The 17,016-nt window shown below is 37.6% G+C and overlaps 1 protein-coding gene across 3 annotated transcripts in view; it reads left to right on the top strand.

Moving 5' to 3' along the window:
* Positions 1-17,016, top strand: part of FAT1 (FAT atypical cadherin 1) — a 121,717-nt gene that overhangs the window by 60,694 nt on the left and 44,007 nt on the right. For all 3 annotated transcript variants that reach the window (XM_061177477.1, XM_061177476.1, XM_061177478.1), the window contains exons 4-5: positions 14,730-14,791; positions 16,547-16,876. In XM_061177477.1, coding sequence (XP_061033460.1) covers positions 14,730-14,791; positions 16,547-16,876 — 392 coding nt within the window. The remainder of the gene's footprint in view (positions 1-14,729; positions 14,792-16,546; positions 16,877-17,016) is intronic.

Raw genomic sequence — 17,016 nt, 5'->3', positions numbered from 1 at the left:
TTGCGCTCCCTAAAATTTTCTACAATTAGACTCACAGAGTGTATACTGGTTTTTTTTTTGGTAAAGGTTCTCACACTCAGCATATTTCCTTTGAGATTCATGCACGTTGTAGTGAGTACCAGAGCCCATTGAAATAATTCATACCAGCCAATTCTAAAGCTGCTTGTACTGCGTCACCTTGTGCTTTCTGTGGAAACCACAGGAAAGGCTCTGGTGCATGCTTTCTCCTTGCTCCTTCCACCTCCTCACCGACCCCAGTGCAGGCTCGTGTGGCCCTGTGCGGTGTGCGTGGCACGCCCTCTTCTCTCGGGTGCTGTGAATAATAAACTATCTTTTCAGTGACAGTGGTCTCCTGATCTGGTGGCCTCACCATTCTTGAATAATAATAAAACCTACATTTTAAAACACTTTGAGGAAACTACTGTTTGTCATTTCTTTTACTCATATACAAACAAGAATACATTATTTTTTTCTTGTCTTTTTACATGGGTAGTAGCATACTGTATACAGTGATAAACATCTTGGGTTTTTCCCTTAACAGTATTATTAGTATTAGAGGCTGTGCCTTAGAAAAATTACCACATTATTATAAGAATATAGGTACATATCCATGTACCTTTCACCACCCATTTCACCGATCCACTGATTTTATACTGTCTAGTAAATTTTTTTTTTAGCTTCTCATTCATTGAGGTAGATCTTCCTGTGGGGGAACAAATACACTGAGAAATTTTTATGGATAAAAATAAATTCATCAGAAATGTGTATTAAGTAGAGGCATCCTTTTTGAATATACGAGTATGTTTGTGGATGTGATTTCTGCGTGTCTGCGTGAGCATCTTCAAAGGGTTTAGGCTCTTTTGACAACTGTTGAATCTGTTTCCATCTACTTGAAATTAAATGGTTTAAAAACTTTATTGAGGCTGTTTCAGCTTACTGTTTTCATAGCTTTTCCTTTATCAATTCTGTAGAGTTAAAATTTCATATATTTTGGAGGCTGATCTTTACTCTAAATCTCTTCTCATTATTGGATCTGGAGCATGTTGCACTGTTGGAATCTTGTAAGCCACACTGGTTCTCTCTCTTTGGGCTGATTTCCATAAGGCTGTCTCATGCCTGTCACCTTTGAGAGTTGAGCTTGAAGGAGACAGCCAAAGAGGAACCAGCAAACCTTGGCTTTCCCTCTTTTGCTACTCTTCTGTGCTATTTTCTGGTCTTCCTTTTACCACTCTTCCACTCTTGACCTCACTTTTCGATCAGGTTGGAATAAAACTTTCTCTCGGAGCCAGAAGGGCAGTGACACGTGTAGCTTATTATGCACATTGCACTTTATGTATTAAAGCAACCTCACATACTTAATCTTTACAAGAAACCCTGTGAGACGAGTAGAGATTACAAATGCCAAGAGTCTGCTGTCTTCCCCATTTTTCAAGTAATTATATGACTTCAGAGAGAGGTAAAGGCCACCCGAGGTCAGAGCCAGAAGGACGCGGGTTTCATAACTGCTACTTCTGAGTGCAGGATCGCACATTCACTTGATTTGCTTTTGGGTTTGTGATGTAAATGTGGTTTGGGATCCGGTTTTTCTTACCTTCTCTGTTTTTTGTGTTAAGGAATTTCTGAATTATATGATGGTTGCTTTTTAGGCTAATCTTATTTCTAGTGATATTTTCAGACCAAAAAGCACGAAGCTTCTAAATAACACTAAGTGTTTAAACTTAGTCTTATTAACCGTGTACTGCAAGGATCATTAAACGTTTTCTGTGAAGGGCCAGGTATGAAATATTTTAGCCTTTGCAGGCCATACAGCCTCTGTCACAGCCACTCAGCTCTGTCACTGTAGAGCGAAAGCAGCCCTAGACAACATGGAAATGAATGAGTATGGCTGTGTGCCAATAAAACTTTACTTATGGACATTGTAATTTGAATTTCATATACTTTTCATGTGTCACAATATATTCTTTTGTTTTTTTTCTGGTCATTTAAGAATATAAAAGCCGTTCTTAGCTTGTAAGCCATACAAAATCAGGTTGGCAGTAGTTTTCTCACCCCTGGTATACTGATGTATTTACTAGTTGGGCTGGTTGAATTGTTGATTTATTTCTGAGGGAGTAGACTATTTGATATTCCTGAAGTAAAAATTTAAGTTTATTTCCCATTGCTCTAAGCAGTGAATACTTAAAAAAGATGAGAGCTGTGTTTTGCTTCTCCAGGTTATTAAAATAGTAGTAGAACATTAGTTACCAAGGTTGAAATATCAGAAAAGATTTAGCAAGTTGATGATAGACTATTATCCAGATCTCTTCTACTTTGAGAAATAACTATTTCTCATTAGAAGATAAAATAGTTCCAAGTTTTGAGATTTTCACACTTCTTTGTGCTGTTATATCCTGTTAAAAATATTTCAGAGCTTGAAATTCGAGCTCTCACAGTTGGTTATATGTATATTTATCAAATCTTTACCATTTTCTCCATTTTTTTTCATCCCTGATTCTGGGTTGAGATGTTCATGCTCAAATTAAGTAAGTTACAGCTTTGTATGCTTTGTAAAGGATAACTTTATACAGTGGTCTGTTTTTCATTCATTTGTTTACATGTAGGATAGAGTAATGTAGGATTATTTTATGTTCAGTATAAGAAATGTTCTTTAATTGCATATAGAGTGATATATATGTATATATATGTAAAATATATACATACATACTTACATACACATATATATGTAGTAATCCCTAAAGCATGGGAAAGTCATAAAGTGCTGTAATAGCTAATAGGTGTACTGGGTAACCATCCATCTTCGAGTCCACTATCACATTACAACTACTTTTTTCTCAATCAAAGTAAATGGCATTTTATTGTGGCTGGAACGGAGGCTGAACAAAGTGCAATAGGAAATAGCTATAGCTGCAAACAACTTCCAAGGGTTTCCGGTAACATTTCATAGCTGCACAGGAAGGAAATGAAGGGCCAGTCACTTTACAATGGCAGGAATTCATTTAAAAAAAAAAGTTTACTCATTTGTAGTCTTTTCCCAAATATATGCAAATATTAAGGAAGACTCTGTAGATCTTTCTACCTGTTCCGCCTGCTTATTTTTTATTTTCCAGTGAAGTATGTTATCCTTAAAGTCTAAAAGAAGTCAAGTTTTATGCACTGCTTTTTCTGCACACGTTAAAATAGATGATATGCTTTTTCTCTGAAAATCTGTTAACCTTGAATCCTTAGGTTAAATTCTTTCAAGGGGTATTCTATTTTTTTTAATGTTGCTGAATATCATTTGCTAAAATTATTTTAAGTACCAGTATTTTAAGATTTTGCATTTAAGTGCCTAAGTGAGATTAGTCTTTTTTGTCAACATGATGTTAACTTTATAAAATGGGTTGGGTTTCTTCCCCTCCCTATCTCTGCTATATCTGACATTTATGGGAATGTTGAAGGCAATTCCTGGTAAATTGCATTTGGCTTTTGATCTTATGTTTATCTTATGTTTCAATGCCATCCCTTTTCAATGAGAAACAACTAGTTAAGATAGAATTAAAACCAGAAGAGAAGTCTGAAGATTTCAGGGTGCAGATTCTTACTCAGCCACTGCTTGTGTGACTTTAGACTGGTCATTTGATTCATTCTTTTAGGGTTTTCCATGGGACTCTGAAAGTTTGAACTAAATGAGTTCTGAGCGCCCTTCCAGCCTTGACAGTGTATGAATAGAATTCCATTTTTGGCTCCAAGCCTAATCCTGCCGGCACCAGGACTGCAGTGACGAACAATAGCTGTTCAAATGGCGGCAGCTGCCCAGAGAACTCCAGACAAGCTGTAGTTAAATGCAGTCTTGGAACACCACCTAAATAAAGACAGCGCAGTACTGCAGAGGATCGCTGAGCTCATGGTCTAAAGCTCCAAGGGGATGGATGTTGAGTGATAACTATAGGAAAAATTGGAAGTTCGCTCTTGGCCTACAAGGCAATCTGTATTTTTAGATGGGAGCCGGTGGGTAGCAGGGCCCACCTCCCTGCCTGTCTTTCCAGGTCTGCTCTGCCTTTTCACTGCGGCGCTCGTCTTGCCTGTTCTGTGGACATTCAGTCCTGGCTCAGGTCCTGGAGGGTCAGGATAGAACCAAGCATGATACGGAGTATGTGATTACTGCTTAATATGTATTCTCCAGTTGACTGATTTTAAAAATTAGCGAAATTCATATGATTTCCGTTTCACCTGTTGGAAGAGGAGTCTTAGAAGTTTGACCAGGAAAACATTGTTCTTGGTCTAGTGTCTGTCCCTCCTCCTCCTGCGGTGTCCTCTCTCTTCCCACTGTCCAGACCTCAGGACTTCAGTTGTGCTCTTTGTAAATTGCAGTAAACAGGCTTGTTCTGAGAACATTTTCACTTTATTGAAGCTGGTTGGGTACAGATCTGTAGAATAGAATGTCCCATGAAAAAGTATTTGTCATGTGCTACATGGAATTCTACAGCTAATGTCTCCTGCTTTCCTGTCTCACTGTCTTTTGCTTGCTTTAATACTTTATTTTAAAAATTAGAATAATTAACAGTTATTACTAATAATTACTAATATATTGCCTCCTTTATTTTCCATACATTTAATGAGTCTCTGTAGTTCTGTGATAGCTTCACCAACTCAAAGCAGGCTGTATTTCAATAGTGCATCATGGAAATTTAAAAAAAATATTATTCAGGAGTCTGAAGTTTGAAATACATATCCCATAAATTTCTAAAACATTTTAAACTTCTGACCTCTTATACCTTCTATATTTATTTTATATAGTTCAATTTTTGATAGTAGGCATTTTGCTTTTTTTTGGTTTGTTTTTTGTTTTAAGCTTGTATAAGGAATGAGAGGTCATCATGGCTAAAATAGAAAGGATTGTTTTGGCCAATGTAGGGTGAACACAGGTAAATTATTCTGACTAAAGAGAATATTTTATTGAGTAAATTATTTCTTGAAAACTATTCTTTTAATTATTGTTATTGTACCCTGAGGCCCATGTTGCTTGTTGAATAAACTCTTAAAAGAACAGAGAGAAATTGTTTAGGTTTGTTCAGAATAGAAGGGTCTTTTCTATCTTGGTCATTAGTTGAAACAACTTTCTAATTGTGACTTTGTATTTCATAGGCATTAAACTAGTATTTATACTTATTGTTCATCAGATTACTAAAAAATATTTTTTCTTCATTCTATTATGGAAGAGGAAAGAGTATGAGAGATAATATATTTAAAAATACAACTGAGGTACAATTTGTGGCATATTTTATATATTATATAAAAATAAGATTTAGTTCATTTGTGGTTCTCAGCCAGAGATGTTCAAGAGGTTCTCCCAGAGCTGAGACAGCCTGTTTCTCCTTCCTTTTGAGGAAAAGCATATAATGAACTTGGATTATCTGGAGCATTTGCACTTTCCTACCCCAAATTATCTTTGGGCAGACATTTTTTTTAATCCTCTGCCTTTTAATTTGTCCTGTATATAGAATGATACCCTATATAAAGTCATAAGACATTTCAAATGAAGACAGTAATAAAACATAGAAAATAAGATGAGTGGTTATCTTTAGATTATGGAATTATTTGCCATTCTTACCTAATTCTTCTTTTTTTGGTATTTTTTCAGTACTTTTGTTTGCTATTCAAATAAAAAGGTGTATTAATTTTCTAAGGCTACTGTAACAAATTTCCACACATTGGGTGGCTTAAAAAAAAAAGAAAAGAAATTTATTCTCTCACTGTTCTAGAGGCCATACGTTCAAAATCAGTGTCCGCAGGGCCACAATCCCTTAAGAGTCTTTAATGAAGAATCCTTCTGGTGGCTCCTGGCATTTCTTGGCTTGTGGCAGCATTGCTCCAGTCTCTGCCTCCACCTTCCCTACTTCTGGGTATTTCAAACCTCTCTCTGTGTTTTTCTCTTAAAAGGATACTTATTGATTTTAGGGCCCATCATAAATTTAGGGTGATCTCATCTTGAGATCTTGAGAGGCTGTTTTTCCAAATAAGGTCCTAGTCACAGGTTTCAGGTTGGACGTATCTTTTGGGGAGAGGCCACCATTCAACATACTACAAAAGGCATTTCCAAAAAGAAGGGAAGTATGCTGTTAAATGGAAACTGCCATTTAGATCATTTTCTTTTATGTTGGAAAGGCTACATTTCACTTACGTTCTAGTAGGATTTAATGATTTGGGTCAGTAGTTGCAGATTTGTCAGGAAAATTCTGGGAGATGTTTTAGTCTTAATAAGTAACTTCAGAGCAGTTGGAATCTTCACGTGGACTCTCATGGCCATTTCTTTGAAGTAGCATTTCTGCAATGTTAATTATGGTTCTTAAGTACTGTTTCTCTCTCCTAAATCCCTAGTCTTGTTATGTTTTTCTGTATCTCAAAGGGTGTTTTTGAGAAATGGATAATATACTTTGTTCCAGAATATGGCCAGTGGTGATAATTACAGTGACTAAAAGCAATTCTGTGTTTAGGAAATTATTAAAATATTTAGTAATTTAAATTAAATTTAAATTTAATTAATTAATTGGGCATGGATTTTTTTTTTTTTTTCAATTTTTGTAAGCTCTTGGCCCGAGGTGGTTGGCGTGGGATGGATTGCCACATCACCTGGAAACCTCCGAAATTGTGTGAGCTGGGTCCTCACGGATGGAGGTCCTGATGCAGTGGCTCTGATGTGGGGGTGGGAACGTGGGTTTAGCCATCATTCCTCGTGATTCTGGTGGTCACTTCTGGTTGTAAATGGCTGCAGCCACAGAGACTTCTGAACACTTGCTTTGGTAAGAATTCAACTCTAGTTCCAATTGTGCTGCTGACTCTGACCTTCAGGAATTAATTTAACATTCCTGGACCATATTTCCTTGTTTTTTAAAAATATTTATGTATGTATGTATGGCCGCGCTGGGTCTTCGTTGCTGCGCTCGGGCTTTCTCTAGTTGTGGCGAGAGGGGGCTACTCTTCGTTGCCGTGCACGGGCTTCTCTTGTTGTGGAGCACGGGCTCTAGGCACGCGGGCTTCAGTAGTTGTGGCACGTGGGCTCAGTAGTTGTGGCTCGTGGGCTCTAGAGTGCAGGCTCAGTAGTTATGGCGCACGGGCTTAGTTGCTTCGTGGCATGTGGGATCTTCCCAGACCAGTTGAACCCGTGTCCCCTGCATTGGCAGGCGGATTCTTAACCACTGCACCACCAAGGAAGTCCCCCTTGTTTTTTAAAGTTCAGGATTTGGGCTAGAAGATTTTAAAAGACCTTCTGGCTCTAGCAAACTTAGTTTTTACAGTGAGAGGACACTTTAGAATGTATGGTACATTTCATTAAAATTTAGTTTCAAAAACATTTTAGAAAAAATTATAAACGATATGCCACTAATATTTCTAAGAAGTTTTATTTTTTTATTTTTTTATATACATGGCCAGATGTTTCAGAGTTTTTAAAAAATCATTTGAGACTTTCCAGCTTGAGATTAGTGTTCAACCAGTAAACATTTCTGTATCCTTTCATGCTGACCTTTAAAATATTTTAATGTTTAAATTTCTTTAAATAATATACTTGTTAATATAGAAGTGTATGACATAAAAAGTGAAGGTGCCCTCCTCTTTTCCTTTCTTCTTTGGCCCACCTGTTCCCAGGAGTAACTACAGGTAATAATTTGGGGTTTAACCTTTTATGAAGGTGTGTACTCATATTACATATCATATATATATGTATGTATAGTCTTGGGGGGTTTTATCGTACTTGTCTAAAAGTTGCTTGAGCAATACGTTTCACAGTGTCCTCACTGGGGTGTTACAGGTGTTTTATTGTAATGGTCTTTGGTGTTGCTGATTACTAAAGCACACTGAATGTCCTGGGGGCAAGCCCTGCTAAAGTAAGGATTGAACGTGGAAAGATGGAAATGGAATTTCCAGATCACGGTAGTAACAACTACTGAAGAAATTACGCTATCCACACTGAAGACACCTAAGACTTTAAATACTCCCTTTACCACCAACTGTGCCACCATGAAAGTTCTTAAACTTAGTGAAGAATAAAATAGATTCAAGTGTTTCAGAACAATCAGTGGGGAAAACAGTTGAAAATAATACACCCGAAGTGCATGCTTACAGTCAAGGCTTAGTCAGAATAGGGCTGTGATTAATAAAACATTGTGAAAAAGATACAGAGGTACAAGGGCTGTTTCCTTAAGGAAACTGTATGCTTTTGAGGACAAGGGCCTTGTCTTGGCTTTTATATGTGTGTCTCAGAAGGACATATTTGGGGAAGACATTCTATAAAATAAGTTGAATAGCATAGTATAGACTGAACAAGTGGGTGATTTTGAGCTAGTGAACTTTATGACATCATTATTACTTATAAACATACATTTCATTAACTTTTGGTTTTAGCAAGAGATCACCAAAAGCAAAAATATACATTGGTAAAATAATGATTCTTGAAAAGTCATTGTTAAACACAGAGACTCTTGATTTTTAGGTGTTCAGATGAATCTGTAAACTGATAACAGCAAACCAGGCTTCCGCATCACCAGCTGAGCCCAGTGAGGAGACTAGTAAGAGGGAGGGGGCAGGAGGAAGGGGGCTTTATTGGAGCAGTATCAGCATGTCAAAATCTTGGAAATGTTTGCTTTTTTCATTGTTAGATGCTTACAAAATTTGGATTTTTGTAACATATATTTGCTATTGAAATACTGCTTCAAATTTTAACCACAGAAAAAGATTCTGACTATTGTAGATGTTAAAGTTTGGGGTTTTGACATATATAATTTGAAATTGGAGACTCTCCAAAGGAGTAGAGATGATTTGTGACAATTTAAATTATTTAAATTAATTTAAAAATTCAGCCTTTCAGACACACTAGCTACATTTCCAGTGCTCGGTGGTCACGTATGCTGGGGGCTACCATATCAGACAGTGCAAATTGTAGAACTTGTCCATCATCGCAGAAAGGTCTGTGGGATGGTGCTCCTCTGGCACATATGATGCTGTAGTTCATGCATTACTATAAAATAAGCAAAAGGATAAAAAGGCCAAAGTAGTTGCAGGGGTTAGATGAAAATAATCAGAGTAATGGGAAATGTTAATTAGGTGAGCAAACTTTTGTTTTCTTCCTTGATCTTTCCCCTTCCTCTGCTTATTTTCAAGTAGAATAGTTGGAAAATGATTCAAAGTAAATTTCCTGCCAAGCAAGGTGAACACATGACCACGCAGCTTTTTTTTTAGAGCCAGGACCTTTTCTTTCACAGTTTTGGTTCTTCACAAACTGCAGATTGCAAGTTATTTTCTCTCTCAGTGCAGTTGGACCTTAATCCTACTCAGAAATCCTTTTTTTTTTTTCTTCTCCAGCTACCATCTAGTTTCATTCATAGTGCTGATGTTTCAAACCCTTTCTTCCAGAACCAAAGCCTTCCGTCCCTCCTTGGCTTCTCTCATTCTTAATGTGGCTTTCAGGCTCCGATGCTCTGTGTTTACTGAACTCCCATCTCACCCCTTTGCTCAATGACGTTGAGTAAGCAACTTAATCTCTGAGCCTGTAAATATATTAATTTATTTATTATGGTACAGATATTGCCATATATATACATATGGATTGAATGAGATAATACATTTAAATCTCATAGCACAATACCTGAGCATTTAGTAAGCCAAATAACAATTAGAGATGAGCTCATTTGATGCATTAGTTGACTTTTGCTTTAGAGCAAACCATCCCAAAACTCAGCAGCTTAAAGCAACCACCATAATTTAGTTGAAGACTCTGCTGGGCAGTTCTGGTCTTGGCCAGGCTTGGCTGCTCTTTCATGTAGTGCTGGTCTCACTTGGCTGGTTGGCTTGAGGTTGGCTGGTCCTGGGTGGCCTCACTCACATATTGGCTGGTGGGTTGGTTGTCTCTTGGAACAACAGAGATGACCAGACATCATCCAAGCAAGTTCAAACTTCCTTGGAATCCAGAGCCCTCAGCAAGGACCTGTGCTTTTTCCTATATGTACCCTACATTCTCATCTACCTTACTGTTTCTTGAATGTAGTCTTTGCCTTCTGGACCTTGTTTCTTGAAAACAAGAGTCTGTCTTAATCATCTCTGCATTCTGAGTGGACAGCACAAAATAGTTGAATGAATACATAAATACAGTTTTGCCAATGTGGACTATTTCGTTATCTTCACCTACTAATCCTGTAAGTTCACCTTTATGTGCTGCCTACTTTGTGAAGTCCATTTGATCTCTTGAACTTTGGGAAGTTTGGAGGTGGTTTTTGGTATTGATTTATAAGAAATGTCGAATATTAAAATCTTAAATTAAAGCATTATAGTTAATCTAACATTCTGTCTTAAATGGAGTCTTCTCTAAGTGCTATAGTGGCATTGAAAAGCTGTAAATAGTTTTTTAATGATGTTCATAAAAACAGGAAAGTTTGGTTTCTTAGTTCTACACATTTATGGGGCAAACTTGTAATTGTGAATTGGTGAGAAGAAGCCGTATTTGCTCACTCAGTCCACTTACATCTATAATGGTATTGGTCTACAGAATGGATTGTTTTTTTAGGGCAAGGAAGTTTTTTGTGTTCATTTCTATTTTTAATTTAACAGAGCTCAGGAGAAAAGAAAGATAAAACAAAGTTACAAGAGGCAGCACTTGCATATGCTTTTTTCTGCCTTCGCCCACTCTGTTTTATTCTCTAACTTGCTTTTTTGGACCTATTAAATGACTAATGATTAACTATTGCCAGCTTTCTTTTTTCGTAAACTTCATGTAAGTCACAGTTGAGAGTTTCTGGAGAGTTGAAATACCATAATGCAGTAAATTATGCAGTGTGGTGTGATGGGGAGCGGGGAAGAATTCCCCAATCCTCTCATCTGGGCCTCAGGAAAACTAAATTCGAATCCTGGCTCGGACAGTGACTTACTGGTGAGTTGGAACAAGTTAATTTCTCTTTGGCTCAGGTAGCTGAGTTTGATAATCTTAAAGGTTTCTCTCCATTTCTGAAATATTGTGCTGTTTCAATTAAGTATAGCTCCTTCTGGAACTTGGTAATAAACATTACAGGTGAGCACCAGTGTTTAAAATGAAAGAAATGGATACACTAATTAGATATTCAATACCTACAGGGTTAATAACATGTATATAGAAAAGGTACACTTTGGATTCATTTTTGAAAATAGTTGTTAGGCAGGCAAGGTGGAAGGATTAGCAGGATCGAGATGTGCAAAAATTACAGAGGTGAAAATGGGTGTGAAATGCATCATGGATTCTAGAGCTAAATTGGTGTGGCTGGAGCGTGGGGTACTTGGATAGCATTTCCATTGTGTTCCCCTCCCGGTGCAGTTGATTGTACCTCCAGAGCGCATCCACGGTTTTCCTAGTATGTTCCTGCTTCATTAGGACATTTTGTTTTCTCTTTGGGGTTCATTTTGTATGGAAATTCCACAGGAAGCACTTGTTTCCCCTTCTCTTAGGGGCTGTACCACCTCACGTCATCCCCATAGGACATACATGCACTGCCCCTCCCTGGTGATGGTGTTAGGGACCAGAAAACTGACACTTGTGGTAGGATTCCTTTTGGTACAAGTGTGCGAATCTAGGAAGAAAGGTCTTTTTTTTTTCAGTCTGAAATATCTTTCATGTTCATGAGATCTTACCTGTAACTTAAATTGCAGTAGCCACATGAGGCTCGTGGCTACTGTATTGGTTAGTTCACATCTGGATCTTTATCTTCCCTCGTGGTTTAGTCACTCATTACATACACCCTGTTAGCCTGCGGAATGGTCTCCTCCTCGTAAAAGAAATTCCTTTCCTGGTCTGCTTCCTGCCTCCCTGGCTGTCACTTGATCTTCTCTTCCAAGCTTCTCTGAAGTACTTGGAGGAGAGACTTCCTCCTTAAATTTCTCTGCCTGTGGCCTCTGGGACACCTGCTTCTCTTCCAGCCTTTGCTTCTTAGGCTTCCTCATGGCTTTCTAAACACTCATGGCCCCTAGTTCAATAAGATTGGCCTGCCCTTTATTTTTTGGTAGGCCCACCGTTCACCATTCTTCATACTCTCTCCTGTACTTGGGGTATAACTAAGTCTGTGTCTGCCTCTGGTGACTTCCCTGCACTTTACATCTGTGCCTCTAAATGTCTGTTGGACGTCACCATCACCTGGACCATCTGTCACAATGCTTGACACATCTTACCTGTAAATATATGTTAAATGGTTTTCTGTTAGCTCCTATATAAGCTATAAATTTGTATCATTTCCAAGTTCAGTGTAGTTTGTGTGCCTCTCTTCCTCCAATGCATATTTAAAATTCTATTCTTTTATGGTTTTAAGAAATTCATGTGTTCACACATTTAAGTGTTTCTTTAGGGTAACAGAGATATAACAATATAGCCAAGATATACAGGAAAGGCAGAGTCTCATGGACTTTGAAGGATACAAAAAAAGACTTTTAAAGGAGTGACTGCAGTGCCGTGGGGTGATGTTATGATAGAGCAAATGAAAGAGCTTGGGAGACCCAGCAGCAGAACCCCAGGCTAGGCCTGTCATGGGAGCCCTCAGAAGTGATGTTTAAGCTGAGAGGTGGAGGAGTGGGTAGGAGTAGCTGGGCAAAAAAAAAAAAAAAAAAAAGGATAAAAAGGAACATTAGGATTCATTGCATTTGAATGGAATTAATATTCCATTTGAGTTAAGAGAGAATTAATTTTAAGTATAGAGAGCATGCAAATAATTCCAAACCTAGGAGATGGTCAGTTTTGCTTTTTGTCTTTATATTGAATTGATAATACGGATGTAAGTCCATCCTTTTTAGCAGTCTGGTGTGCTATAAGGAAACTGTAAAGTGAGGAATTGTATTTGCTAACGGGTATTTATTTATTTGCTACAGATACTTACTTGCTAACAGATATCCCTGCAATGAATGATTACGTTCTACAGAGCAGAACCCTATCTTGCTGTGAACATGCCAAGCTGTGGCCTTTTGTGCTGTTACCATTAACAGCAAGTTTTTGATGGGTACATGAGGACAATTAGATGGGACTAATCACAGCAATTTCCTGTCATTCTTGAACTGCTTAAAAAGACAATCAGAAAGGGTGGTAAACTTTTGACAGGAAAAAAAAAAGGGATTAACTTTAAAAGGTTTTCGACTAATGAAAATCAAGCTTGTGCCACAGTACGCCACATTTTCACACCATTAAGCATTGTGAAGCATTTTCCTTGAACCTCTTTTAATCTATAAGTATGGTTTTGGACAAACCCCAGATTCTAGCTTACAATATAGTCTTCTGTTGTCCTTATTACAAAGAGAGCGTTGCTTCATTGAATTGTGGGGAAGATAATGTTGATGCAGATTCTTAGTGACTATTTAAGAAAAGAAAAACTTTGAATTAAATGAAAACATAAGTCTTTCATGTACAAATTTAGGGAAACATTTTGAATAGCCTTTAATTGGTAGTTTTGTGAAATTAGTTAGACTAATAGAAAATCAATTAGAACGATAAAATCTGTTCTTAAATATGAGTTATTTGAGGTATTTCTCTGTGGAAAACCACAGAAAGCTGGGCAGGAGAAGGATCAGTCCTAGCGGTGATTTGCCACATAAAGGCCTCAGAACCACTCAGTTTGCACCTGGCCGTTATCAACACAGGTTGCAGAGGTTATTTTAGTGGTTGGGGGAATTTTGTTTTTAATTTCTGTGAAGTACAAGAATATATTTCATCAGTTTTAATGGCCTTCTAGGTTCCAACATGTGTTGGCAGTTTAGCAGTTATTGAAGCTCTAGAGAGAGATTTAAACTATAGCTATTCTAGTTTGATAGAAAAATCAAAGAAATAAAGAATATGGGGTTTCTTTGAGGATCATTTCTTCTTTTTTGGGGAAATTAAATGATTGTTATTTGAGCAGCATTACCTGGAAAATCACAGTACTTTTTATAACAGTTCTTTATTTTTTTTTATTTTTTATTTTTTTTTAAACGTGATGATCCATTTATTTATTTATTTATGGCTGTGTTGGGTCTTCGTTTCTGTGCGAGGGCTTTCTCTAGTTGCAGCAAGCGAGGGCCACTCTCCATCGCGGTGCGCGGGCCTCTCACCATCGCGGCCTCTCTTGTTGCGGAGCACAAGCTCCAGACACGCAGGCTCAGCAATTGTGGCTCACGGGCCTAGTTGCTCCGCGGCATGTGGGCTATTCCCAGACCAGGGCTCGAACCTGTGTCCCCTGCATTGGCAGGCAGACTCCCAACCACTGCGCCACCAGGGAAGCCCGGCAGTTCTTTATTTTTGAGGGTAGACGACCCAAAGGTAATAAAATCATAGTCAACAGTATACTTTCCAGTGGTCCTTTTTAATACAGTTATGGAAGTTTTTTCTGAAAATTCTTAATCATATCTGCAACAGTCACAGCAGATATGGATGAGGTTGAAATCTTGGATAACTTCATCCCACTTTTTAAAAATCTTTTCTGACAAAATGTATGTTGAAACTACTAAACAAATTTTTAAAATGTAACTGATTTGAGTTTTTCCGCTTTCTTAATACTTCCGTCATTTATCTAATGTTTTTAAGAATCATTAAAATGAGAAAGTATAAACTATGTTGTTTGTAAATAAAATAATTAACCGTACCTGGATTAATAATTTTTTCCTCTTCAGAATAAGTTAGGCATTTGCTCAAACTTCTACACTCAGTGTGTGGTTTCAATTACAGTATTTTGTAATTACCTTTATTTTGTGAGGATTCATGAACTGTTACCATTTTCTAGGTCTCATCACAACGACATCAAGGAAACTAGACCGCGAGCAGCAAGATGAACACATATTAGAAGTAAGCATTTCTTTATTTTTAATAATTTTAAAAATATTGTAATCATAAATATGGGAAAGCAATCTTACTCATATTATCTAGTAATTCTGAGCTGCTGCTATTTTGTTATATCACCTTATGGTCATTAATAAAAAGGAAAATAAAGAAAATATTGTGAATATAGTTCAGGTCTGCTTTACACCCCTGTCTATCCCCAGAAGATAAACAGATGCCAAAATATCCAGAGCAGCAGGTTACGAACAGTGGCATCCTACCGCGGTCCCCTCACCCTGATTAGGACCGCACTACACACCTGTTAATTGTCTGCCTCACTCCGGAGCCCTCTCTTCTCAATGAATATCAAAGGCTGGATGGGAGCAGGTATAGGATACTTAGGACTTTGAAGATGATATTAAGATATTGATGGGAGATAAGATTAGTTTACATATCGTGTATGTTTTTCTGTAGTCCTTTTGTGGTAATTTATTTGAGGGCCAGTGTTGGCATTGATTTGACTGTCTTAAAGAAGAGAGGTTTTTCTAGTAACATGTTAAAAGCTGTGTCACCAGGCTGCTAGTTATGGAACCCAAACTTAGGAACGATTTGATGAATGCTACAAAGCATAGTACTTGGTTGTATTTCTCTTTAATTTTTCTTTTTTCCTAAAGATCACATGAAAACTGATCAAAAGGAAATGTTTTGAGAGGTTAAAATTAAAATAGTAATTATAATTTTGTTTTACTTTGAGAGTTTGGGAAGGCAAATCGTGTGCTTTAATTAAAGCAGCTACTTTACTTAAGTACCCTTGACAAGTACCATGAAGATACATTCATTCCCACTTCTATAAACAACAGAATTTGCACCCGCCAAGCTTCAAAAAGAACATAGTTCCACGGAAAACTTCAGTCTACTTTAATGTTTTTAGCATTTCATTAATTCACTTGGGATGACGTGGGTGAGGGGGAATAACTACGGTCATCCCTTTTAATGTGCACGCTGAACTGAAAATAAACATTGGATCTGAGGGTGAAATGGTTTCTTATGCATTCAGAAGCATTCACCAGCGTAACCCTCAAGAATCTCAGATCTTCATTCCTAAAATGAAAACATGAATAATCTACTTAGAAGAAAAGTTACTTTACATTTCTTTTACTGAAAATCCCATTTAATAAGTTGGTCTTAAATTTAAATGTTTATGTTCACCCTACCAAACATGGAAAACTTCTGTACAGGAAAAGAGAGAGCCAGGCAAAATAAAATGATTGCTAGTATTAAAAGGCCTGCTACTTAGCATGTATTTTAATCGGATGATTTAACTTATTTTATTGACGAAGCTTAAAAATGACAGTTTTTAAATGCACTTTGTGAAGATTTTATTTTTAAGCATGTACAAGAGGACTCTAAATATTTAAAAGCAAAACCTTCATGTATCTCTTCCTTCGCTTAAAAATACTGAGTTTTTGAGAGCTTAACGTTTACAATTAGGGCGTGTGAGGAAGAGGGGTGACGGGTAAGGAGAGAGCGAGGGCTCAGAGCCAGTGCATTCCTAGCCCCCGGCTTCCCTGCCCCCCGCAGTCCCTTTGTGAAAATGGAGAGGTTGCCCTGCCCCCTCACAGGGCTGTGGTCAGCGTGAAGAATCGGTGCGTGTCCATAGTGCTGTGTGAATTGCAGAGGTTTATAGAAAAGGTGATTGTCATTAGGAAGAAGACATTCACTTTTTATACAGTATGTTTTAAAAACATTTCTTGATGTTATCTTTAAAAAAAAAAAAAACAGGTTACAGTGACAGACAACGGTAGTCCCCCCAAGTCAACCATTGCAAGAGTAATTGTGAAGATCCTTGACGAAAATGACAACAAGCCTCAGTTCCTGCAGAAGTTCTACAAAATCAGACTCCCAGAGCGGGAAAAACCAGAACGAGAAAGAAACACCAAGCGTGAGCCTTTATATCGTGTTATAGCTACAGACAAAGATGAAGGTCCCAATGCAGAAATCTCCTATAGCATCGAAGAGGGAAATGAACATGGCAAATTTTTTATTGAGCCAAAAACTGGAGTGGTTTTGTCCAAGAAGTTTTCTGGAGCTGGAGAATATGATATTCTTTCAGTGAGTGAAGATCTAGTCTTTGAATTTCTTACATAATTTGACCGTTAATCTAGTCTTATGTCTCTTCTCTCATAACTTTCTCTCTATTCATTAAATGGCCTCAGTGCTGTACCTAACAATGGAAAGTATGGGTTTGCTTG

This window comes from Eubalaena glacialis, chromosome 20, assembly GCF_028564815.1.
Source record: "Eubalaena glacialis isolate mEubGla1 chromosome 20, mEubGla1.1.hap2.+ XY, whole genome shotgun sequence".
NCBI lineage: Eukaryota > Metazoa > Chordata > Mammalia > Artiodactyla > Balaenidae > Eubalaena > Eubalaena glacialis.
Note: the sequence above shows the minus strand (reverse complement) of the source record. Positions and strands in the feature narration are given on the sequence as shown.